The 25,914-nt window shown below is 40.7% G+C and overlaps 1 protein-coding gene across 2 annotated transcripts in view; it reads right to left on the reverse strand.

The window, feature by feature from the left end:
• Nucleotides 1-326: 326 nt before the first annotated feature.
• The window catches only part of SP4 (Sp4 transcription factor), a 48,787-nt gene continuing 23,199 nt past the window's right edge, over nt 327-25,914 (reverse strand). For both annotated transcript variants that reach the window (XM_077811392.1, XM_077811393.1), the window contains exons 4-6: nt 9,912-10,143; nt 9,480-9,679; nt 327-3,877 (exon numbers count right to left, since the gene is read on the reverse strand). In XM_077811392.1, the coding sequence (XP_077667518.1) occupies nt 3,630-3,877; nt 9,480-9,679; nt 9,912-10,143 (680 nt within the window). In that variant the 3' untranslated portion in view covers nt 327-3,629. The remainder of the gene's footprint in view (nt 3,878-9,479; nt 9,680-9,911; nt 10,144-25,914) is intronic.

Genomic DNA, 25,914 nt, shown 5'->3' on the forward strand with positions numbered 1-25,914 from the left:
AAATTTTTCCTTCAGTCATTTCTTGTAATGTTCTTTAATAAAAATGAATGTGTTCAGGCATAACTATAACTTCCGTTCCCAATAGCTGAACAAGCATGACAAAATTCACACTGAGCTGGAATCTGCTTTTTTAATTCCCTGCTGTGAGTCTGCCAGTTGGGGAACGCAGACCAGCAAGTACAGGTCTTAATTACATGAATCCAGAGGCTGCTGCCAATGCTTCTCCATTGAGAAGCATTTGCTTTCTACAGTTCTTCTTGATGAGCAGATCATTCAAACATAATTTATTACTGCTTCATATTATAAGTAATTAAATGAAGAAACACTTTTCACTCAAGGGAATTTTAATAGGTTACTTGCAAAATTGTTATTGCAGGCAACAACTTGTACATAATTTTAGTTCTAAATCTACCAAAAAAAAAAAAATCAGCAATATAAAAAATGTCAAATTAATGCCTTAGAGGCTTTGCTGGCAGAATTCAGTTCTAAATTCTAGAATGTGGGAAATCTGGTTTTATTTCTCTCTCTCTCTTTTTTTTTTTTTTTTTTTTTCCATTTTTCTATTTTTTTAGAAAACAATTTACAAGTGAAATATTACTACAAAACTTTTTTATAAGGAATTTTTGCAAAACATTTACATTTTTTACCATCAACTATTTCTCTGTTTCAAAATCATTTATGTAGATTTAATACCCTATGCTGCACATCAATTTATGCGGGATGACAATTCAGTGACATGCATTAAAAAACACCACAAGGCATTAAAATGAAGACTTAAATACAAATATTGTTGCAATAAAACAGTTATAAAATTGAAAAATAGGACCTAAACATCATGCTTACCTAAGTTTGACAAATTAACTTTTTCTCCTAAATTACACACTTTTATTACTGCTCTCGTGAAAGAGTGTGATAAATAATGACTTAACACCAATTTCTAATGTAATCGGCAACACATACACAAAACTAACCAAAGAATGCATATTGTAAGAAAAAAACTATTCTAACACTGGAGTTCTACCATGATAAATACACTTTGCACTGATAATTACAATAAAGCAAAATTTTATAACAGTGGCAAAGGGAATGAACAGTGAAATGCCATTAAACAAGATACTACTGCACATCTGTGTCCTATTACTTACAACAGCTATATCCCACTGAGTCAAATAAAGGACATTGAAATTTACGATCCTTCTAAGACAGAAAAGTGGACTCAGAATGGTATGCAGAACAGACTGTCAAAACGTTTCTAATTCCAGCTGTAAAATGTGCACCTGCTAACATAAGTGAATGTACTTTAGATACTATGAAGCCAATCCAAGGATTTAGATTTTGATACATTTGTAATAGGGACTCATTGTAGATTAAAAATGACTTCAGTTTCTTAACTGCATACATAAAGTATGCATGAAAAAATATGAAATGGCTGTGCAGAATGCTTATAGCTTCAGTTTATAAAAACTGTTAACTTCTAAGAAACATGATTATAACATTAGGAAAGTTTTTCTTTGCATAAAGAAATGTATAGCACTGATTGTGAAGCATAATGATAAAATATATATTTGATGTTTCAGTTCTTATATAACAAAATTAACAATTAGCACTACCTAATGTTCATTTGTATTAAATGTAGTAATCTAATTGATTCTGATGTTTTAAATCCAGATACATCAGCTGAGAGTACTTTAAATAAAATATACAAAAGAATGTACAAAACCCAACTAAAATTTAAAGACTTTGTTACAAGTCTACAAAAGCTTTAAGAAACTTGAAATCTATAACCACAGTGTAAAATTATTTTTCCTTTAATCTCAAAGCTTTTAATGTAAACTGAAAGTATAAAAGACCTTCAGCTTTATATTTCGCTACAAAGGGCTGGCCTAAAGTGTACACAGTGTAAACAATGATTGGTATTTCTTTCTTCAAAAATACATGAAACATCACAAGATTGATAAAGCATTCATATGAGAAGTATGTTTTCTGAGGGAATGCACAAGGTATCTGTTATGTGTCTCATACAAACATTTCCCAAATAAACTGTTCATCTTTAACCAGCAGGAAAAAGAGTAATCCTTCTTGCACTGTACTCCCTTTTTTAATCACAAAAATATTTTGATGTATAAATTTAAAAAAATGGACTGTCATGAGATACCAAATGGCTAAATTTGTAAAACATTCCATTTATGCCCATGGAAAATAATTCAAAATCCTGAGTGTGAAATATTTGGCCATCTTTCCTCCATGTATGCACTGGAGTTTTTACATAAAAAATGCTCAGTTGTTTTATTTCTCCAACAATTATGTTCTATTAAGTTAATAGATATTGGAAATATAATCAAACCTTTTTAATCAATTGCTTTATTCCTTTTTTGCCCCAGTTTCTCTTGTGGCTGGAGGCTCAAAATTATTGATCATATAAGAAAATGGGTGGTGGATATTCCTTACCAGCCTATGCACTTACAGTTGGAAAGAAAATACGATGATTAATCTTTAGAGGGAGAGAAAGAAAAAATACATTAATTTACAATTACCTTTTTAGTTGTTAAAATGTCATAATTTGTCCTTTTCTTTGGCTGTTTAGTCAAAGTATAAAGAATTCTTCACCTTCACCATAATATAATAATAATTTATATTTACAGAACAGAACTGGAGAATGAGTTACAACACTCATTAAACAATTCAGGTGTCCAATTAATGTCCAAGTATTCCCATAAAATTTCAATATTCATAAGTATGAGTTTTGTGACTCTAGTTAACAAATGGATTCCTGATGCCTTACAATGTAATGAACTGGAATATCAAAACTTAAACACACAAGTTGCCATATTTTATTATTATCCTACATAAAGATATTAATTCTGTAAAATCTTATGTTAATATATTTCTGTAGTTTAATTTTTTTCTAACGTATACATTAAATCTAAATATCTTTTAACTCTCCAAAGAAAGAGAGAAATCTGAGTTCAGTGATTGTCATTTATACACACTACTATAATGTAGTGGTCAAAATTATCTGAGCTGCACCTCAGATCTGCTTTGCAGCATGTATATTCAACTGTTATTTGAATAATTTCTAAACTTGAGAAAAGACGGCCAAAATCAATTTATATATTCCACAGAACTGAGCAAAGAAATAATTACCACTCAATTCTTATGCATTTTTGTTGTGCACCATGGGAAAAGAAGTTCCCATGAAAATATTACAGATTCAGATTATAAACAAAGTACCTCCAAATGACAACACTCCTAACCAAGATCCACCCTGTCATATTGAAATTGTCTGATTTTACAAACACAACAACACACAAATGCTAAAAGAGAGGGGATATTTTCATTTAAAACAATTATATAATATAGAGCCACATAACTAAAAAAGTACAGTATGGAAGCAGTATTCCCCCAACTGTTTATCCAGTATGTCAATTTGCGCTGTTTGTATTTTTGAAAATTTGTCTTGTTGCACCAGTGTACACTTCTCATGCTGACCCTCCAACTTGGAATACTTACAGAAGTCAAGACTGAAAACATGATTTCCTGCTCTGTAATCCACTTTACCAGCCCACTTCCATATCATGAAAGGTATGTAAACTTAAGTGCAGCACTAGGTGTCTGTATAAATGATCCTTTCAGAATTCTTCCATGTTTGTTGAAACATTAGGGGTTGCTGGGTTTGAATCTTGAGAAATGGCTGCAACTGTGACAATTCTTGGAGAGCCAAGAACCTCAGTAACTGAAGAGTCCAGTTCTCCTGAAGTAACAATAGCAAGGGCTGTTCCACCACCTTTCTTGTTCTGATGAGTTTTGACATGTTTGGAGAGATGGTCACTCCGCATAAACCTCTTAGAACATTCGGGGCACTCAAATCTTTTTTCACCTAATTTAAAACAAAAACAAACAAAAATGTCAGTGACATAGATATTTAAAGGTATTTAACTTCTTTCATTCATTCAAACAAGCCTTCTCCCCCACCCCGCACTCAAAAACATTTAAAGTGTTTGGATGTATCTAAAGTTGCAAAATAGATACAAGCTTATCTTCTCTAATGTCTGATTTGCAGACCCATTGAATAAACTACATTTTCCTTTTAAAATGCTTTCAACAGATAAACTTGCAGCCTGTATTTCCTCTGTTGTAATTATTCAGTGCAGGGTCTGAATTTTATTCTTATTCTTCTCAGTAAGAATTCTCTTTCATAAACTTAGAACCTAGCAATGGATAGAAGAACAACATGATTAAAATACTTAATAAGAACTGCTGAGAGGGGACCCAGATAGCTTCCATACTCCAAGGATCTGTCCCCTGAGGATCGAGGAAAGCCATCCCTCTGAAGAGATTCAGGGATTCCACTAGAGTGCTGGATGGCCAGTTAGGATGATGCTGGCCTGCAGATCATCTTTGCATGGGGTCTTCCGAGCCAGACGTTGGTGAAGTAAGGGATGATGTGTTTCCTGGGCCATCAGACCAGTTATGTGATGACTGACATGATACCTAGCATCTAGAATATTCATTAGATGGACGAATATGTCTTGCCAACCTTAGCTCCTAAGAAAACTTACCAATCCTCTCCTTGGAAGAGTAGACTAGAACCTGAGACATGTTGAAGACTCTTTCGAGGTGGATCAAATTAAAAAAGGGGACTAATTCATTCTTCTTGAGCTAAAAAACAATTCCATGAGAGTAAGTAGCTCCACTGATTACTAAACAACCCTACAAGACTAATGGCTGGCCTACACAGGGGGTTTGACTCTGCAGTGAGTTAACGTGCAATATACAAGTCACACTAATAGTGTGCACACAGGACACCTGTGCCCTCTTTCTATCTGCACTATTGTGTACACATGGCGGGGACTTGCTGCATACTAAGCACGTGGCATTCTCAGAGGGTATCCCATGGTCCTTTGCTTCACTGCTGAGCACTGTGCATTTTGAGTTTTCTTTTGCTGCTCAGTGGAATGCATAGTGGAAGCCAATAGAATTATGTCTTGGAGTCAAATTAAAACAAAAACCCATGATTCTGCTCTCTCCACCCCATACTTCCTCTTTTTCTGGGAGCGTGAGCACCATTTTCAAATTGCTGTTGGCCAGCATGGACCCAACAATGATCCATGTTGGCCACTATGCTGGCAACCATGACAGCAGCAGAGGCTCCTCCAGCAGCAGCTGCAGCAGAGGAAGGAGGATTAGGAAGACAAAGACGGAGAGGAGTACTACACCAGCAACTCCTATTACAGGCGCTGCTCCTGGAGCAACTTCACTCAGTGCAATGCCACTTGTGGGCTTGGGAAACCAGCATCAATTGGGTGGATGACCAAACATGGTGAAAGTATTTCAGGATGGTGAAGGTGACCTTTTTTGAGATAAGTGCTGAACTAGCCCTGGAGCTACAGTGGCAGCATACCAACATGCAGCACTTTATACTCATCAAGAAGCGGGTCACCTCTGCCATCTCGAAGTAGTCAATCCCCTGAATGTTACCAGTCCATAGCCAACCAGTTCTGCATAGGGAGATTGACTGTTGGAGCCACTGCCATGCAAGTGTGTGGTGCCATGCGAAAGGTACTGTTGTATGGGGTTACAAACCTTGGTAATGCTCAGGAGATTATTGATGGCTTTGCATGCATGGGGTTCCCAAACTGTATTGGGGCAATCAGGGATTCATGTGCCTCCCACACAAGGTTTGGAGTTTATAATCAGATGGGGTAATTCTCCATGATTAAGTATAAGATTTAATCACAGGTATTTTTAGTAAAAGTCATGGACCGGTCACGGACAATAAACAAGAATTCACTGCCAGTGATCTGTCCATGACTTTTACTATAAACACCCCTGACTAAACCTTAGCTGATCCTAGAGTTCTGCTGTCTGGGGTGCTGCTCCTTTGGGGGATCCTGGGAGCCAATGGCTAGCCCCTGCTCTGGAGGCGGGGGCTGACTGCCTCTGGAGGTGCTGCTCTGGCCCCTGCTCAGGCTGCCTCTGCGGCGGCCCTGTGGGAACGCTGCTGCTCAGGCTGCCTCGCCCCGGGGCCGCCTGAGAGGCTGGCTCCGGGGCTGCTCCAGCAGTGGCTGGTGGGGCTGCCAGACCGGCTGACTCTGGGGCCACTCTAGCCAGCTGCTCTGGAGGCCCTGGGGTCAGCCAGCCGCAGAAATACAGAGGTTGTGGAAGGTCATGGAATCTGTGATTTCCACAACCGTGACAGATTTGCAGCCTTATCCATGGTGCTCCAAGGGCTGGTTGACCACCGAGGCAGGTTTATAAACATAAAAGGAGGGTGACTGGGAAAGGTCCACGATGCTAGGTTCTTTTGGAACTCAGCTGGATTTACCTAAATGAATCAAAGACAGTTTGCTGCCAGGATCACTATGGGCATTAATGGTGCAGAGATTGCTCTGGTTATCCTGGAAGAGCTGCCTTATCTTCTGCTGCTGTGGTTAATGATGCCATATAACAGGGGTGGCCAAAGAGAAGGTTACTTACTGTAACTGGAGGTTCTTTGAGATGTGTGGTCCCTATCCGGATTCCATTCATAATGGGCACATGGCACCATGCACTGGAACTGTTCATAGCAGTGTCTGTTGATCTGCGTGTGCATCATGGATTGGCCATGTAGTGCATCTGGCTTTAAGAAGCTGCGCAGGTTGACGCCGCTCCAGTTCTCTCTTACTCAGCAACAGAAAAGCCCGGAGCAGAGGGAAAGGAGGGTGGGACTGGAATCCAGACAGGGACCACACATCTCAAAGAACCTCCAGTAATCCTCGTAGCTCCTTCCTGGCCTCACCAGTACTGGAACACCAATCTCCTTCACCTCTCTGCTCGCCCCAGATCCTCCTCCCCACTATCCCGGATCTCCTGATGCAAGACCACAGCCAACTTTGACACCCCAACCTGTGCCCTCTTCACGTCATGGTCTGGTATTTGGTTGGGGATCACGTGTAGACCAGGCCTGCTCTGCACCCATCCGCAACATCCTCACTAACAGCAGATGCCAATCCACTCACACCTGTTATTCTGCTAAGTGGCATCGCTTTACTGCCTGGGCACACCACTGTCACATTCCAAGAGACTGTCTCCATTTCTACTCTCCTGGACTACCTTCTCCATCTCTGCCAATTGGGCCTGGCGCACTCTTCTATCTGCGTTCACCTTGTTGCGCTCAGTGCTCTTCTCCTTCCCGTGGATGGCTTCTCTGTCTTTACTCGCGCAGAGACCTCCTGATTCCTCAGGGGCCTCCTCACTCTTTTTCCTCTTGTACAAAGGTCCACCCTGCTTTGGAATCTCAACTTGGTCCTCTCTACTCTTACTAAAGCCCCTTGCTACCTGCTCCCCCATTCACCTCTACATGAAGGCCATCATCTTGGTGGCTATCACTTTTGCTTGAGGTATCAGTGAACTGGTAGCCATAATGGCAGACCCACCATTCACGGTCTTCCACAAGGACAAAGTCTCCTTACGTCTACACCCCAAGTTTCTACCCAAGGTGGCTTCCTCCTTCCACCTCAACCAAAGTATACACCCCTAGCCCCACCACCCTACTGCAGGGCAGAAGCCCTGAGCTCCCCCAAATAGTCTGGTAGGTGGAGAAAGGGGGAGTGAAGGGCTCCGCAAGATGCACTTTAACTATAAAAGAGCTGCATGCAGCTCATGAGCCACGGTTTGGCCATCCCTGCCATATAGGGTATGTCCACACTACATCTGAGAGTGAGCCTCCAAGCCCAGCTTCACAGACTCATGCTAAAAGGGCCTGTGCTATTGCACTAAAAATAGCTGCGTAGACAGTGCTTCCAGGGCCACAGAGCTCAGGCTCCAGCCTGAGCTGCATCATCTACACAGCTATTTTTAGCGCCCTAGTGCAAGCCCCACTATGAACAGTCAGAACCTCAGAGTTACAAACACCTTGGGAATGGAGGTTGTTCGTAATTCTGGAATGTTTGTAACTGAACGTTATGGTTGTTCTTTCAAAAGTTTGACTTAATACAGCTTTGAAACTTTACTATGCAGAAGAAAAATGCTGCTTTTAACTATCTAAATTTAAATTAAACAAGCACAGAAACAGTTTCTTTACCTTGTCAAATCTTTTTTTTTTGGTAATTTACATTTAACACACTACTATACTGTACTGTACATTTTTTAAATTTTTGTCTCTGTTGCCTGATTGCATATTTCCAGTTCCAAATGAGGTGTGTGGTTGACTGATCAGTTCGTAACTCTGAGGTTCTACTGTATCTGGGCTGGAAGGCTCACTCTCAGATGCAGTGTAGACATAACTATAACCTTGCTTCCTACGCGGACAGAATCAGATCCTGAGTCTCAAAGAGATCCTGGCTTTCTGGGGTGAGCTCTTCACTGCCTTCCTTGTGATCCTCCTCTGATGACTCTTGCTGCTTGTCCTCAGGGGAAGGCTGTAGGGGAGGCAGCAGGGTCCACAACCAATTTGGGTTCGGCAGTGGTGTAATTTAATCAAGTACTGTCCAGCTCCTCAAAAAATGGACAGATTACATTTCCATTGCTTGACCTCTTCCTGGGATCCCTCATTTTAATGTAAATCCTCTTAGCTGTTTGCTCTTGATCTGGCACTGGCTCGTGTCCTGGTTGTGGCCCCTCGTAGACATCTACTTGATAACATCCACAAAAACATTTTTATTTCACAAGAGCTTGCTCCCCAGATAATGATAAGATCTAGCGTCTCAGCACGGCTCTAAGCAACTGCTGGAGGCATGTTGTAAGCCTTCTGGATTGTAGCAATGCTGATATATTCAAATCCGTGAGCAAATGGGCAAATTCTGGCCTCATGACAGTTTTTAAATGCAGGAGGGACATCCAGTCAACTGAGAGCAATGGAGGGTACACAAGTAAACAGACAGATCAGTAATGGATGCCCGCAAACAGTGTGGGATACCAGTTGGAGGACTGCTACAGTAGTGCATAGCAGGACTGTGTGCACATGAACAATGCACAACACTAACTCAATCTGCATTAAACATAATTCACTTTGAAAGAGTATTCCAGAGTTTTTGGAGTTACTACATTCTAACAAATTATGCTGTGTGCATGCAGGCATTTTCACATCAAACCAACTAGAGTTACTGTGGATTAAACCCCTGTGTAAAAAAGCCCCAAGGATTTGTCTTGATTAGGAAAATTGGTCAAGTTTAGGTCAGGCTTTTAGCCAATGCATGCTAGTTAACCATGTCCTAAACTCAATCTTTTTCTAATGCAGATGCAAGGAAACAGCTTGAAACTTGACTAACTAGTCAAATTCTAGCCTAGTCTACTACAGAGCTCTGGCAGAAGGGAAAATCAATCCCTATAAACTATAACCTTTTTAAAACAAATTTTAAAACACACTGGATTATTTCAAATGTAATACATTCAGCATATTATTTAGATAGCCTACATAACTACTTTATTTAAAATCACTGTTCACCGATGGCCACCATCATTAAAGGAATGACTCCATCGAATGTAGACAGTTGACTAACCTGTGTGGGTTCTTCTATGTCTTTGCAGCTCATCACTCCGTGTAAATCTTTTGCCACAAAACATCCAGTTACATACAAATGGTCTTTCTCCAGTATGCCAACGAAGGTGTGCCCGGAGATGAGATGTTTTCCCATAAACTTTTCCACATCCTTCGATATGGCAGATATGCTGCTTCTTTTTTCCTGGCTCACTGCTGCCTCTGACAGGATCAAAGTTAAGCAGTTAGGTGATTTTATTTTAAAGTATCAGCTAAGGAAATATGTGAAATTGTAAAATTAAGTTGATTATAATCCTCTTTCTGAATAGAAAATTTACAAGCATGATTTCCTATGGACATGATTAGCAACATGACAGTACTACAAGGAAAAAAGCCCCCAAAATAAGGCAGGCCCCACAAGATGCCTAAAGTTTAACTGACAAACTAACATTACCTTCCTTCTCCTTCTCTACAATTAGGACATGAGCAGGCAACTCTTCTTAATCTCTTGCCAGGTTGTATTTCCTGGTCAGAAGCTTGCTGGGCTTGTTGTAACTGCACTTGTGTGATCTGATCAGGACTAACAGCACCAATTGCTGCATTAGCAATACCTCCTACGGCTACAGTTACAGGAGCTATTGTGGCTTGCTGTACTTTCATGCCTCCATCCTGTCCTTGCTGTTGACCTGTAAAATAAGAAAGTCTTTGTAAATTTTAGTGATCATCTCAGAAAGGTCACAACATAATACTTTATATGCCTTTTGTTCAAGAGAATATCCACTATAGCATGGGTTGGCAACCTTTCAGAAGTGGTGTGCCGAGTCTTCATTTATTCACTCTAATTTAAGGTTTTGCATGCCAGTAATACATTTTAATGTTTTTAGAAGATCTCTTTCTATAAGTCTGTAATATATAACCAAACTATTGTTGTATATAAAGTAAATAAGGTTTTTAAAATGTTTAAGAAACTTCACCTAAAATTAAATTAAAATGCAGAGCCTCCCGGACCGGTGGCCAGGACCTGGGCAGTGTGAGTGCCACTGAAAATCAGCTCGCGTGCTGCCTTCGGCACGCGTGCCATAGGTTGCCTACCCCTGGACTATAGGATGGATGAAAACTGCAGAAAAAATATTAAACCGAGTAAGTTTACTAGTGTGCTTTAGTATACTACAAACAGACTTTATACACAACTTTAGAGAGCCCTGATTAAGGTAATTCATTAGAAAAAGAGTACAGTAAAGACAAATGTGTGCTCTCAACAGGAAATAACTAGTTTTACAGGCATCTTCTTTTTTTAGAGAATGAAGAGATATATCAGTAGAAGATATGAAACAAAGCAATTACACAGAATTCATTTTCTACTGTTGATGCTTTTCCCTAGAATAACCTTGGAAACCATATTTCTATTTAAAACTCTCACATATTTATTTTTAAAGTTATTTTATGGAATTAACCTACTATTTTTTCAAGCAACTGAGTCAAAAACTTCATTTATACATAAAAAATGCAGTATCTCGATGTATTCCATTAGGATTTCTTCAAAACAAATTTATATTGAAGGAACATTAACGCTGTAAAGTCAAGCATGTAAAAGGTATGAAATACCAGAATTAAGATTGCCCGTGCAATCTTAAATCTGCCCCAATGTATGGCTGAATTTAAATAATCTTTAATTACATACTCAGATAGTAATTATATTCTGATGGAATTATGAAATTATGGCACTTCCTAATTTTTTAGTGCTTGATTTTGCAACCTGAGCATTATACTTTTAATGATTTTACTTAATTAAATTACCCAAGTTTTTAAAAATGAAAACTAAAAAAAAAAAAAAAAAAAAAATTCCATCATATGCAACTGTAATGACGGCCTTTCTCCAACGACCACACAGAGATAGTCAGCATAGTTTGAATTCCAGACCTTAAGATCCACAGTGCAAACTTCTACCATTAAAGGTAAAGGAATAACTGGTAGCAGCAACCATATGGCAGAAAGTTACACAAATAAATGCTAGAAAACAGTGAAATGTTCAATATCAGGATTCCAGGATTTTGTCCCTGACTCTTCTGTAGCATGCAAGGTCTTGGAAAAAATTTTGAAGGAGAAAGTAGTTAAGGACATTGAGGTCAATGGTAAATGGGACAAAATACAACATGGTTTTACAAAAGGTAGATCGTGCCAAACCAACCTGATCTCCTTGGAGAAAGTAACAGATTTTTTTAGACAAAGGAAACACAGTGGATCTAATTTACCTAGATTTCAGTAAGGTGTTTGATACCATGCCACATAGGGAATTATTAGTTAAATTGGAAAAGATGGGGATCAATATGAAAATTGAAACGTGGATAAGGAATTGGTTAAAGGGGAGACTACAACAGGTCATACTGAAAGGTGAACTGTCAGGCTGGAGGGAGGTTACCAGTGGAGTTCCTCAAGGATCAGTTTTGGGACCAATCTTATTTAATCTTTTTATTACTGACCTCAGCACAAAAAGTGGGAGTGTGCAAATAAAGTTTGTGGATGATACAAAGCTGGGAGGTATTGCCAATTTAGAGAAGGACCGGGAAATCATACAGGAAGATTTGGATGACCTTGTAAACTGGAGTAATAGTAATAGGATGAAATTTAATAGTGAGAAGTGTAAGGTTATGCATTTAGGGATTAATAACAAGAATTTTAGTTATAAGCTGGGGACGCATCAATTAGAAGTAATGGAGGAGGAGAAGGACCTTGGAGTATTGGTTGATCATAGGATGACTATGAGCCGCCAATGTGATATGGCCGTGAAAAAAGCTAATGCGGTCTTGGGATGCATCAGGCGAGGGATTTCCAGTAGAGATAAGGAGGTTTTAGTACCGTTATACAAGGCACTGGTGAGACCTTATCTGAAATACTGTGTGCAGTTCTGGTCTCCTATGTTTAAGAAGGATGAATTCAAACTGGAACAGGTACAGAGAAGGGCTACTAGGATGATCCGAGGAATGGAAAGCCTGTCTTATGAAAGGAGACTCAAGGAGCTTGGCTTGTTTAGCCTAACTAAAAGAAGGTTGAGGGGAGATATGATTGCTCTCTATAAATATATCAGAGGGATAAATACCGGAGAGGGAGAGGAATTATTTAAGCTCAGTACCAATGTGGACACAAGAACAAATGGATATAAACTGGCCACCAGGAAGTTTAGACTTGAAATTAGACGAAGGTTTCTAACCATCAGAGGAGTGAAGTTTTGGAATAGCCTTCCAAGGGAAGCAATGGGGGCAAAAGATCCATCTGGCTTTAAGATTAAACTCGATAAGTTTATGGAGGAGATGGTATGATGGGATAACATGATTTTGGTAATTAACTGATCTTTAAATATTCATTGTAAATAGGCCTAATGGCCTGTGATGGGATGTTAGATGGGGTGGGATCTGAGTTACTACAGAAAATTCTTTTCTGGGTATCTGGCTGGTGAATCTTGCCCATATGCTCAAGGTTTAGCTGATTGCCATATTTGGGGTCGGGAAGGAATTTTCCTCCAGGGCAGACTGGAAAAGGCCCTGGAGGTTTTTCACCTTCCTCTGTAGCATGGAGCACGGGTCACTTGCTGGAGGATTCTCTGCTCCTTGAAGTCTTTAAATCACGATTTGAGGACTTCAATAGCTAAGACATAGGTGAGAGGTTTATTGCAGGAGCGAGTAGGTGAGACTCTGTGGCCTGCGTTGTGCAGGAGGTCGGACTAGATGATCATAATGGTCCCTTCTGACCTTAGTATTTATGAATCTTCTCTAAAGGTGTTAGAGTAGTGGTTACAGATAGCAGAGCCAATCACATAGACTTCACATGTTCAAAGTGAAATCCACTGAGGCTTAGTGGATGACAGAACTGCCATAACAAATGGAGGTTCTAGTCCCAGCTCTGCTAGAAACTACCTTGCACAGTCTCTATGACAGGAATGGGAAGATTTATCTTTCTACTTCTTACTTTTTTGTTAACCTCTCTTATCATTAGCCTAGTTATTTGAGAGTAAATAGGGAACATGTCATCTTCTGGATTTTTAATTCTGACTATTAAAGCTGGTAGACAGTCCTTTTCCTTGGGACGGGGGAGAGATCATAGGTGAAGGTGAGACTTTAACCTTTCCCTCAGAAATCTATTCAAATTCTTTGAGGGTGTCAACAAACGTGGACCAGGGTGATCCAGCTGACAGTGTATGTGGACTTTCAGAAAGCCTCTGACAAGGCCCTATACCCAAGGATCTTAAGCAAAGTAAGCAGTCATCGGATAAGAAGGAAGGTCTTCATGGATCAGGAACTGATTAAAAGATAGGAAACAAAAGGTAGGAATAAATGGTCCATTTTCATAAGGCAAAGAGGTAAATCACGGGGTTTACCAAGGATCTGTACTGGGACCGGTAGCTGTTCAACATATTCATAAATGATCTGGAAAAGGTGGTGAAAAGTGAGGTGGCACAGTTTGCAAATGATATTAAATTACTCAAGACAGTAAAGTCCAAAGCTGACTGCGAAGCGTTACAAAGGTAATATTATAAGATCTCATGAAACTGAGTGACTAGGCAACAGAATGGCAGATGAAAATCAAATGGTGATAAGCGCAAAATAATGCACACCGGAAGAAATACTCCCAACTATAAATACAAATAATGAGTTCTAAATTAGCTGTTGCCACTGAAAGAGATTTTGGAGTCATCACTGATAGTTCTTTGAAAACCTCTGTACAACATCTAAAAAGCTGATAGAATGTTAAGGACCGTTAGGAAAGAAGTAGATAAGAAAACAGAAAAATGCCACTATAAAAAAAATCCATACTACATCTCGAATACTGCATGCAGTTCTGGTCACCCTATCTCAAAAATATATATTAGAATTGGAAAAGGTACAGAGAAGGGCAACAGAAATGATTAGGGGTATTGAACTGATTCCATATGAAGAGAAATTAAAAAAACTAGAACTTTCATCTTAGAAAAGAGACAACTAAGGGGCAAGATGATAGACATCTATAAAATCATGGTGTGGAGAAGTGAACAGGGAAGTGTTATTTACCCCTGAACATACCACAGGAACCACGGGTCACCCAATGAAATTAATATGCAGCAGGTTTCAAACAAACAAAAGGAAATACTTTCTCACACAGTGCACAGTCAGCCTCTAGAACCTGTTGTCAGGGGATGTTGTGAAGGCCAAAAGTATAACTGGGTTCAAAAAAGAATTAGGTAAGTTCATGGAAGGCAGGTCCACCAATGGCTATTAGCCAAGATGGTCAGGGATGCAACCTCATGCTCCGAGTGTCCCTACACCACTGACTGCCAGAAGCTGGGGCTGGATGATGGATCACTGAGTAACAGTTCTTTTCTGTTCATTCCTTCTGAAGCATCTGGCACTGGCCACTGTCAGAAGACAGGTTACTGGGCTAGATGGACCATTGGCGTGACCCAGTATGGCCATTCTTATGTTCCTATAAATACAAAACAGAGGTTTCCTTTTAGCCCAGGTGGCACAGAGTTGGGGGGCTGAGGGGAAATTCCTATAACATCATTTTGGTTCACGTGACGGAGTAGGCAAACCGCTGCTCCTCCAATACTGGTGAAAGCAAGAATGTAAGCAAAGCAGCAGCAGAAAGGAGAAAGAATCATAATTCTGCTGAAAAATCAGAAAGATAAAAGAAATACAAATTTTAGGAGATGGATCTTGAAGGGAAGGTGCAGCAAAAGTGGACTGACTAGAAAAAGGATATTTTAAAATCTGCTTTAAGGATCAAGCAGTGTAAATATACCCTAAAGCTTTGCTGTTACTATTTGGTAAAAGCTGACCAGCAATGGGCCCTTCACAAAGATCACTGGAATACCTGTTAAAAAAAGGTATTCCAGCATTGAATCTGTATCACTGTTAGCGTCGGAGAATAGGTCCCAGAGAAGGGGCTGGGAAAGTGTTTCAGTTTAGAGTGCTAGCAATTGGGGTTGTGGGGAGAACAGAGTGAAACAGCTACACTGTTTTGGAATGAAACACTCAGAGCAGGCTTTTAGCGTGAAGGATGGAAGTGAGCAGACACTCTCATGGGAGGGCCTAGATGAAATGGATTGGGGCTGACAAGCTTGTACGTATCGTCCTCAGATTATAGAAGTCCTCTCCCTTTCCCCCTGCCATCTCAATTCAGAGCAATCCACTCCTTTTTTCTCCCCACCAGGCTCCCATTCATGGCATCTGGATACATATACCAGGGGTTTTGATTAAGTTTAGTCAGGTTCTCACAAAACCAAAAAAAGCTGAGATGGTAGATTCCTAATGGAAATATATTTGAAGCTCTGCTTTTATTTCAGTGTGTGATCCTCTAGAAATTTGGTACCATTTTGCACTTAAACAAGAACTGTGAATACCTAATTATGTTTTATAATTTAAACATGCAACAGAAATGTAAAGTTAGGCTCCCTGTAACCCTTTTGTAACTTGTATGTTGAAATGTTCTGAAATAATATTAAGTTGCTGAAGATAAGGGTGCAACAAAACCCAACTTAGTTTTCAGGTTTGAGCCTCTAGGTCAGTTAGAGAAAACGTATTTAGTAGAGGACCACTAGACAATACTATGTATGATACAACCAAATTTAAAAAGAAAAATGATTAGTTAAACAAACAGGCATGCAATTGCTACTTACACAATACTACAATTATACTCTCACTCAAAAATGAAATGGTGCATGAATTGGTGATCAGTTGCTGACAACAGAGTGAAGTACAGCCTCATAATCTTGGAACCTAACAGTACCCTTTTGATTGGAGCTATCCTTCAATTTAACAAAATTACTCCTTTTGTACTCTATTATAATACTAATTAATATTAAACTGTCCTTTACCATAATTATATTTTCACCACCTTCTCACTTGGCTCTTTATGTTACCCATTGTTTAAAATTAACATCTGCAACAATGTCCTTCCCATACTATCAGTATAGATAGCATTTTTATAAAACATTCTCAATTCTTAAAAAAAACTCTTTAAAAACCTTGCTCCAGCCACTTATAACCAAAGCATAATGGTAACACAACTCTGGGTCACGTTCTTTCTAACTCTTACCTTCCCATAACACTTCGTCTTCAACTTATCTCACACTAGTAACTTCAATTTCCCATACTCCTCAACACTTTGGCTAACTTAGGCCCAAAACCTAATTTCACCTTATTTTTTCTTAACTTAAACTATCCTATAGGCTACCTCCCACAAAAGCCATAAACACATATTTTGGCACAAGTTAAACAATATGCAATATAAGACACTATACTGTACTACTCTCTGGCCCTGAACTAGTGACAAACAGGGCTGTATAGGTGTTACAAGTGGCCAGGGAAAAATTCCCCAGTACAGGACCCCTGTTAGTCCTATGCATTCCCTAGTGAACGGAGTGAGTTGCGGCAGGATGGGGAGTAGTATAATGTCAAGTGTTACAAAGAATATGAGTTGCTGCACAGCCAGCCAATAGGCAGCTCCAAGAATGCTACTATAAGCTAGAGCAGCCACTGAAGTTGCTCGAGTTCACACTGGGGGCTGTAAAGCCACTTCTGTCCCTCACCTGGCCTGTAACTGCTGTGTCATAGCTCTTGGGAGGCACACCACTAAATATGCCCCTATAGACAAACAAGGGAGCCAAGCTACCACTGTTATGAGAAATAGTTTTGAATTTAAAATTAGCAATAATGGTATATTAGCAGTCTTGTTTTTAAGATGGATGCTATCAACTTTTAAAATCTCCTCTTAAAAAAGATGGAGAAAGGTTTTCTATTTGTATTTCTGTTCCTCACCAGCAGAGAGTAAAATATGCAAAAGGGCAGAAGAGGTTTCAGGAGCTTAAGTCAATTAATCGCTTTTGAATTCTAAAATTTTAGCTATGTTGTTTAGGGCAATAATAGTAGCTACAAAAATTTTCAGACAGAAATGAGATTTTCCATTTTATAGTGTTTTTCATTTAATTAAAAAAAATGATTTACTTATTTCATATTTGGTATAGCAGGTCCTGAACTGTAGTAAAAGAGCCACTGAGAACAATATAGTATACCGAATAAAACTCCAAGAACACAATATAATAAAATAAATGCAGCTGTTGGTGCTCAGTGGTTCTTCAAAATGTGTTGCTGCTCCTGGAACAGACCATTGTAGTACACAGCAAACTAGAGGTTTAGTTAGCAAGTCAAACAAGATAATTAGCCTCCGGTTCTTTTGGATGGCTGCCCTGATTTTGCCCATAAGATCTCTGAGCAGGTGAAGAACATATATACTGTTGATTGTATAGCAAAGTGCTTCCAGGAAACAATTTCATATTATTCCAACAATTCAGAGAAACTATCAACACAAGTTTGTTAATTTCTCTTAAGGCAAGAGACAACCTAGTTCAACTTTTTTTAATATATAGCAAAACATGAGATGATCATGCAGAAAACTTTTTAAATACAAGTTATAAAAATTATAATATTAACCGTGGGTTTTTTTGGTTAAATGCACTACTTATCACTAAATTTTGTGCTCTGAAGCTTCCCCTGTGACTTCTGAGGGCAAAATCTCGTATCTTGTTTTACACAAATGGAGTTTACTTGCTCTACGTCCTACTTCAGCACTTACACTAATAAAGAAGTGAGCTCCATTGCCAACTGTAAAATTTGTTTTGTGGCAGAGACAGAGTTAACCTATTAGTACCGGCAGCATTCTTTTCTGGGAAAAAATTTAGTTATTCCAATATTCTGCATAGTGGAAAACAGAAAGACTACAAATAATCTTGTGATCTCCAGCAAGAGTAGGAGTGCTTGAGGATCTCTTTTTAGTAAGTCTCTCCTTGCACAAGAAGCTGTGCAGGTTTTCCCCTTATCTTCTCTCCTTCTCCCTCAAACCAAGACTGAAAGTATTTACAATTCTTCATCTAGATGTCCACAGCAAGTTCATGTTACACAAACATGAACTCCCATAAACAACATGTGTTTCAAGTTTTTCCCAACTCTTGCTCACATGCACAAAATTGTTTGTCACAACCACCCCTATGCAAAGAACTTGTGTTTGCAATACTGCTTCTGAAAATGCATCAAAATTAATAGCTAGAGACACATTCCAATACAATAGCCTTGAGAGGTCATCTGGCTGTTCAACGTTAACATCATTGCTGAGTGAAAGCATGGCAGGTATATTAATGAGAGTCATTTTGGGTACCAGTTGTTTTATCAAAGATAAAAATCTACATGCAGCTGTCAAGTTACTTCATCAACATGGTCATCAAAAACTTTAGAGAGATATTCACTAACCATTGAGACATCTGTAGGGCCCCAACAGAGTCTAGGTTTGCCTCCAACTAGAAAGCAGAGATGGGTTATTAGCAGCTGTAAATACTTCTAAATTAAAACCAGCTATTTTCTTGTTACATTGTTTTTGTTCCTAACAACTGTTTCACAGTTACCTTTTTCCTCTATAGGGCAGGTTGCCATTTAGAAACTTCCCTCACATACTGAAAGAGAGAGCTTAAATTTTATTCCAGTTGTAGATAATTTTTCTTTTTTGATTAACTGGAATATTTCATATAATAGAAAATATAAAATATAGAACGTTCTGCTTTAATACTGTAGAAATGCATATTTGGCAGAAATATTTCTTACTTCAGAATCTGCTTTTTTTTTTTTAAACCAACATTGATTTAAAGCAGGGGTCGGCAACATTTCAGAAGTGGTCTGCCGAGTCTTCATTTATTCACTCTAATTTAAGGTTTTGGGTGCCAGTAATACATGTTAACCTTTTTAGAAGATCTCTCTCTATAAGTCTATATTATGTAACTAAACTATTGTTGTATGTAAAGTAAACAAGGTTTTAAAAATGTTTAAGAAGCTTCTTTTAAAATTAAATTAAAACGCAGATCTTATCAGTTTAGTGCATTGGTTCTTAACCTGGGGGTGCGAGACATGCAAGATTTTTTTAGAAGGTAAATCATTGAAAACACAAATTAAGCACAGGCACATAAGTACAACTATTTTGTTTCATCAAACCTATGTATTTATTAACTTTATACATTTTTAACTATTACTGTAATATACAAAGTTTTAAAATTTTTAAGTTTTCAAGTTTTTAAGCTAATTGTACTGTAATTTTTGATAAGGGGTAAGAGATCATATTTTGAGAACTCCAGACCATCAGCAGGCTGAGCGGGGCCAGGTGTAGTGTATTAAATTGCTCCCCATAGGAATGTGCTACTTACAGTGTACTACGTATGCCTGCTAGTCCTGATGCTCTGAGCGGCATGGTAAGGGGACGGGGAACAGGGGTGGTTGGATAGGCATGGGAGTCCTGGGACGCCCGTCAGGGGTCGGGAGTGTGGATAGGGGTCAGGGCAGTCAAGGGACAGGGAGCAGGAGGGCTTGTATGGGGGTGTGGTGGATCCCGGGAGGGGGTGGTCAGGAGACAAGGAGCAGGGGGAGTTGGATGGGTGGAGGGTTCTGAGGGTGGCAATCAGGTGACAGGGGGTCCCGCGAAGGGGTGGTCAGGGCACATGGAGCGGGGGAGGGCGGGGGGACGGGAAGTAGGCCGGCTGTTTGGGGAGGCACAGCCTTCCCTACCCCAGTGTAGTGTATTAAATTTCTCCGTAGGAATGTGCTACTTACGGTTACTACTTACGGCCGCCAGTCCTGGCTCTGCAAGTAGCACATTCTTACGGGGAGAAATTTAATACACTACAACGACAGACAGAACTCGAGACCGGTGGCGGGCTGAGCCACTCAGCCCATTGCCGGTCTGGGGTTTCATCCGCTGCCTCCTGCCAGCTGCGGTCCCGGCTGCCAGCCCCGCTCAGCCCGCTGTCGACCTGGGGTTCCGTTCATCCAGGCCGGCAGCGGGCTGAGTGGGGGCGGTGGCCGGGAACCTAGCTGGCAGCAGCATGCCAGTAAAAATCGGCTCATGTGCTGCCTTGGGCACGCGTGCCGCAGGTTGCCGACCCCTGCTTTAAAGTCTGCCATGTTTGTCTGCAGAATTCACTCATCTAAGACAACCAAAGACCATCTAGCGTGAGAACTAAGCCAATCAGAAGAGTGGAATGGCATGTTCTTCCCTGAGACAACAGTACTATTTCCTTTTGGGAGGGAATGGAAACAGGAAACACTTCCTTCTCTCTTCATTATTTCTTCTCTCCCCCTTTATCCAATGAATTTAGTTCCCTTGTAAAATTATAATCTTTATAAAGACAGGTTTCAGAGTAGCAGCCGTGTTAGTCTATATTCGCAAAAAGAAACTGAGTACTTGTGTCACCTACGAGACTAACAAATTTATTTGAGCATAAGCTTTCATGAGATGAAGTGAGCTGTAGCTCATGAAAGCTTATGCTCGAATAAATTTGTTAGTCTCTAAGGTGCCACAAGTAATCTTTATAAAGTAATGTTGTTGGGTTTAGAAGGATGAAAAATTCCAAAGAATGGAAGCAGCTGGTCATATGTCCAATTTTGAAAAAAAGATGACAAAATGGAATTTAAAAAACCATCGTGAGGAAGGAAATGTTTCTCCTCATTATGGCCTATAAAATCCTATCTCTGATACTCTTACATAGACTTAGGGCTTGTCTACACTACAAAATTAAGTTGACTTTATGTAATTCAACCTCGAGCCTCCAAATTAAAGAAGCTGATTGTGCGTGGTCACACCAGGCTTATTGTCTTGATGGAGTGCGTCCTCACTAGCAGTGACTGCATTGATACACAAAGCAGTACATCGCTGGTACCAATCCCAAAGTGCAACTTGCCATAGCATGTTTTGGGAAGTTTGTGCAATGCCTCTTGGGACCAAAACATTGTCACAGGGGAGAATGGGAACACTGAGTCAGCAATCATGATGCACTGTGCTCCCTCCCTCATATCAACGGCAAACAACTCAGTGGCGTTCACGCCTTAAAACCACCGGGCATAAGCCATAACCCCAGAAGCTCAGTTGTGCACTCTTGCTGTGAGCATCTCAAACACCTAGCGCCTTCTCCTGCAGTATTTCTAGAGCCATCCCATAGCGATATCCTGCAAGCAGCCCTGCTGCAAGCCATTGAAAAAAACAATTCACAGTTGCTGCTGGCAGTCACAGAGCAGCTGAACTCTGTTCAGCACCATTTCTAGTCCCATGAAACAAACACTGACTGGTGGGTCCGCATCGTTTTGCAGATATTGGATGACAAACAGTGGCTGCAGAACTTTCAAATATGGAAGGCCACCTTCCAGGAATGTTGTGCAGAGCTTTCCCCTACCCTGCAGTTCTGCAACATAAAAATGAGAGCTGGTCTGACAGTGGAGAAGTGAATGGCGATCACTATTTGGAAGCTTGCAACGCCAGACAGTTACCCGTCAGTGAGGAATCAATTTGGAGTAGGTAAATCAACCGTGGGAGCTGCTGTGTTTCAAGTGTCCAGGGCCATTAATTGACTTCTGCTAAGAAGGTTGGTGAGTCTGGGAAATGTGCAGGACATAGTGGATGGTTTTGCTGCGATGGGGTTCCCTAATTGCGGTGGGGCAACAGATGGCATGCATATCCCCATCTTGGCACCAGCGCAACTTGCCAAAGAGTACATAAACCGAAAGGGACACTTTGCAATGGTGTTGCAAGCACTGGTGGACCACAGTGGGCATTTCACTGACATCAGTGTAGAATGGTGGGGAAAGGTTCATGACGCGCGCATCTTTAGGACCTTGGATCTGTTCAAAAAGCTGCAATCCAGGACTTTCTTTCTCGACAAAAAATGAACATTGATGATGTTGAGTTGCCTACAGTTATCACAGTCTACTCTTTACTCTTATGGCTCATGAAGCCATACACCGGCCATCTGGACAGCAGTAAGGAGCGGTTCAACTATAGGCTCAGCAAGTGCAGAATGGTGGTTGAATGTGCCTTTGGTAGTTTAAAAGGGCACTGGAGACGTTTACTAACAAGGATGGACTTTAGCGAAGAGAACATCCCCATGGTTATAGTTGCCTGCTGCGTACTCCATATCATCTGTGGAAAAAAGGGGGGAAATTTTCCACAGGGGTGGGTTGTTGAGGCAGATCGCCTGGAAGCCATTTTTGAGCAGCCAGATACCAGGGCAATAAGAAGAGCACAGCAAGGGATGCTGCGTATCCGCGAGGCTTTGAAAAGTCATTTCAATAATGAGTCACAGTAATGTGAGCTGCTTGTCAGCACTGTGCTCTCCCAAAGCTTTACCTGGCTTGTATCACTGTCCCTGTAAAGCCAACCCCCCACCCATGCCCACTGCTTCTACTCTATAAAGAACATTTATTTTTCGAATCCATTTACTTTATTTAACAAACATAAGTAAAGAGGGAGAGCAGAAAAAAATAGTAACCTTGGGGAAAAGGGGTTGTAAAGTTGGAACGGGAGAAACGTTTTCAGCTGTGTAATGTAACACCGCGTTCCAGACCATCAAAAGTCTGTGAATGGGCACCTCCTGCTCCTTGTACCCTCCCCCTGAGTTAAGTGAAAGGGAATATGGACTTTTCGCCCATGCCTCATGGAACGCTTCAGGGAGAGTGATTTTGTGCCAGGCGATGCTGGCTGGCTGTCCACCAGGGTCTGCAAAGGGACTCTACCCTCCTGCTTCTGTTCCTGCAGTTCAACCAGATGCCTCAACATGTTTGCTTGGTCCCTCATAATCCGAAGCATCTCATCCTGTGCCGCATGCTCTTGCTCATTGTGAGCTTTCCTGGTCTCCATGTCCATGTCTAACTTCTCGGACAATGAAATCCTCCATGCTCTCAGCTCTGTGTCAGCTGTCCCAGAGGCGTTCATTATCTCAGTGATTATCTTTTTCCTTTATCTTTTTCCATTATCTTTTTCCTCCTTCTAATCAGCAAAAGTCTGCCTTCAGGTGTTGATGACATGCCAAAGGACATTTTCAGCGGTCAGTCTTGGGAAAAAATAAAGGAGCCATTGTACATGAATAAAATGTTTTCAGACCAAGGCCGTTTTCATTAAAAAAAAAAACACACCCTTGTTACACTAGTTGCAAGCCATAACATAATCAGAATCTGTAACCGTTACTGTGCTGTTTTGTTGCTCCAGCCATGGTGAGTAGTCTCCCCCCACCCCTTCCCCCGGGGTCATGAGTGACCGCACTTTTAATGAAGTTTAAGGCAGGCTCATGTCAGGAGCAGAGCTAGCTAGTCAAACAATGGTCCTTCCCCACAGAACCACAGGAAGCTGTTTACGAACAGGGTGGAGGGGAACTTTTCACTCCCAAATTGCAGAGTCTCTCATGTGGGGCCCCAGTCCCCTATCAGCCTCTTTAAACTACTTGCTGATCCATACCGAGCACAGTAAAGGCACGTTAGCATGATGTCCTGCAACCCACAGGGCTCCAGGGTTAAAAACATTTCCTGGCTCTCGGAGAGAATAGATCCACTGCTCGCCAGTTTCCCATCCCCCTCCTCCTCCTCCACCATATTGTCCTCCTTGTTGTCCCCAGACTCACACAGCTGTGAGGTGTCAACGTTGCTTGTGGGGGTGCTGGTAGGGTCACCCTTGAGAATTGCATGCATGTAAAACCGGCATGTGTGGGGTTCAGCACCAGAACGACTGTTTGCCTCCCTTACCTTCTGGTACGCTTGGTGAAGTTCTTTTATTTTCACACAGCACTGCTGTGTGTCCCTCGTGTAGCCCTTCTCCCCCATTCCACGAGTGATCTTTGCATAGATGTCAGCATTTCTTCTGCTGGATCAGAGCTCCGCCTGCACAGATTCTTTTCCCCACACAATGATGAGATCCACCACCTCCCGTGCAGACCAGGCTGGAGTGTGTTTGGGGTTCGCAGTCTCCATCATCAGCTATGCTCAAGCTGGCATGTTCCCAATGCTGATCGAACAGGATATGGGAAATCAAAAACTCCTGGGGCTTTAGCAGGGAAGGGGCTGTTTCCTGTGTATGTGGCTGCAGTACAACAGAGTTGAGAATGATCTCCAGAGTGGTCACAGATGAGCATTGTGGGACACCACCTGGAGGCCAATTAAGTCAAATTACACAACACTGCATCTGCACTACCTCGTAGTCAACCCATGAAAACTGAATTAAGTGAACGCCTCTCACAGAGATGGATTACAGAAGTCGACATTAGAGGCGACTTAGGTTGGCGTAAAGGATCCGGTAGTGTAGACACACGTAAACAGGTGGATTTAAGGTGGCTTCCTTCAACCTAACTTTTTAGTGTAGACCAGGTCTTACTCTTTACACAGAAGATAGATTAGAAGTGTGAATTAAAAAAAAACAGGTTCACTGTGGATCAAATATTTTCAATTTGTCAACTATTCGAGAAAAGATGGGAATATGATCAGAATACATAGCTTTTATAGACTTTAAGGATGCATATGATAGTATGTTGTGAGATGACTACTGGGCCATAATGAAAGCATTCAGAATCCCTGACAAAATTAACAGGATGGCACAACTGTGTTTGTGGTTCAAAAAGTTGAGTCTGAATAGGGAATGAAATCTCTGCCCCATTTGACAGCAATACTGCACTAAGGCATTATCCCTAGTACTCTGCCTATGGGAAAAAAAAGTGGTATTATCACTGCAAAAGTCTCAGAATGGGACTGAATTTAAATGGCTTGCATTAACTTTTTGAATATGCCGATGACCTGGTCATCATAGCAGAGAGAGAAGAGATACAGTGCAAAGGATGACTGGAGACTTGAAGAGAGCAACCAGAAAATATGGGACTTAAAACCCATGAAGATAAACTCAAATATATGGTCGTAAAATGATGAGAAGATATTGGACAAGCTCACAAAGCAGTTGATGACCATAAATATCGGTAAGACACACGATTTAAATACCTAGGAGCTTTAATTACTAATAATTTGGTAAGGGAAAAAATTAAGGCACAGTTAAAGAGTGGGAATGCCTAATACTTCTCTCAAGAGAATTGTCAGCTTCAAACAACTCCTGAAAAAGACTAAACTTCAGCTATATGAGACCATTATAAGGCCCATTGTGTTATATGTATGTGAGACCCTAAGAAGGAAGACACCCAGCCAAATACCTTAGAAAATAAGTGTTGAGATGAATTTTTGGGCTGGTAATGGAGAATGATGTGTGGAGAAGAGAGAATAGCTAACTGTGGGAGGTCTATGAAAAACCAAATATAGTAAATGTAATGAAATCCCAATGACTTCATCGGGTAGGGCACATAATTAGGATGACTGAAGACAGACCAGTTAGCTAAGCACCTCTTGGAAGGACATCCTTATGGTGTTCAACCAAAAGGAAGATGGAGGGATAATATTAAGCAAGACCAAAGAGTTCTTAATATGAATTACCATCAATGTGAAAAATAACCACTGACAGAAAGAGGTGGGGGCAAATTGTGAGAGTGGCCAAGGGACATTTATGGTCTATAGAGCCAGGGAGCAGGAGGAGTTAAGCCAAGCCAGTTTACTTGTACACTAGATCAATCGTAGCAGCAGAGGAAGAAAAAACAA

This window comes from Eretmochelys imbricata, chromosome 2, assembly GCF_965152235.1.
Source record: "Eretmochelys imbricata isolate rEreImb1 chromosome 2, rEreImb1.hap1, whole genome shotgun sequence".
NCBI classification, from domain to species: domain Eukaryota; kingdom Metazoa; phylum Chordata; order Testudines; family Cheloniidae; genus Eretmochelys; species Eretmochelys imbricata.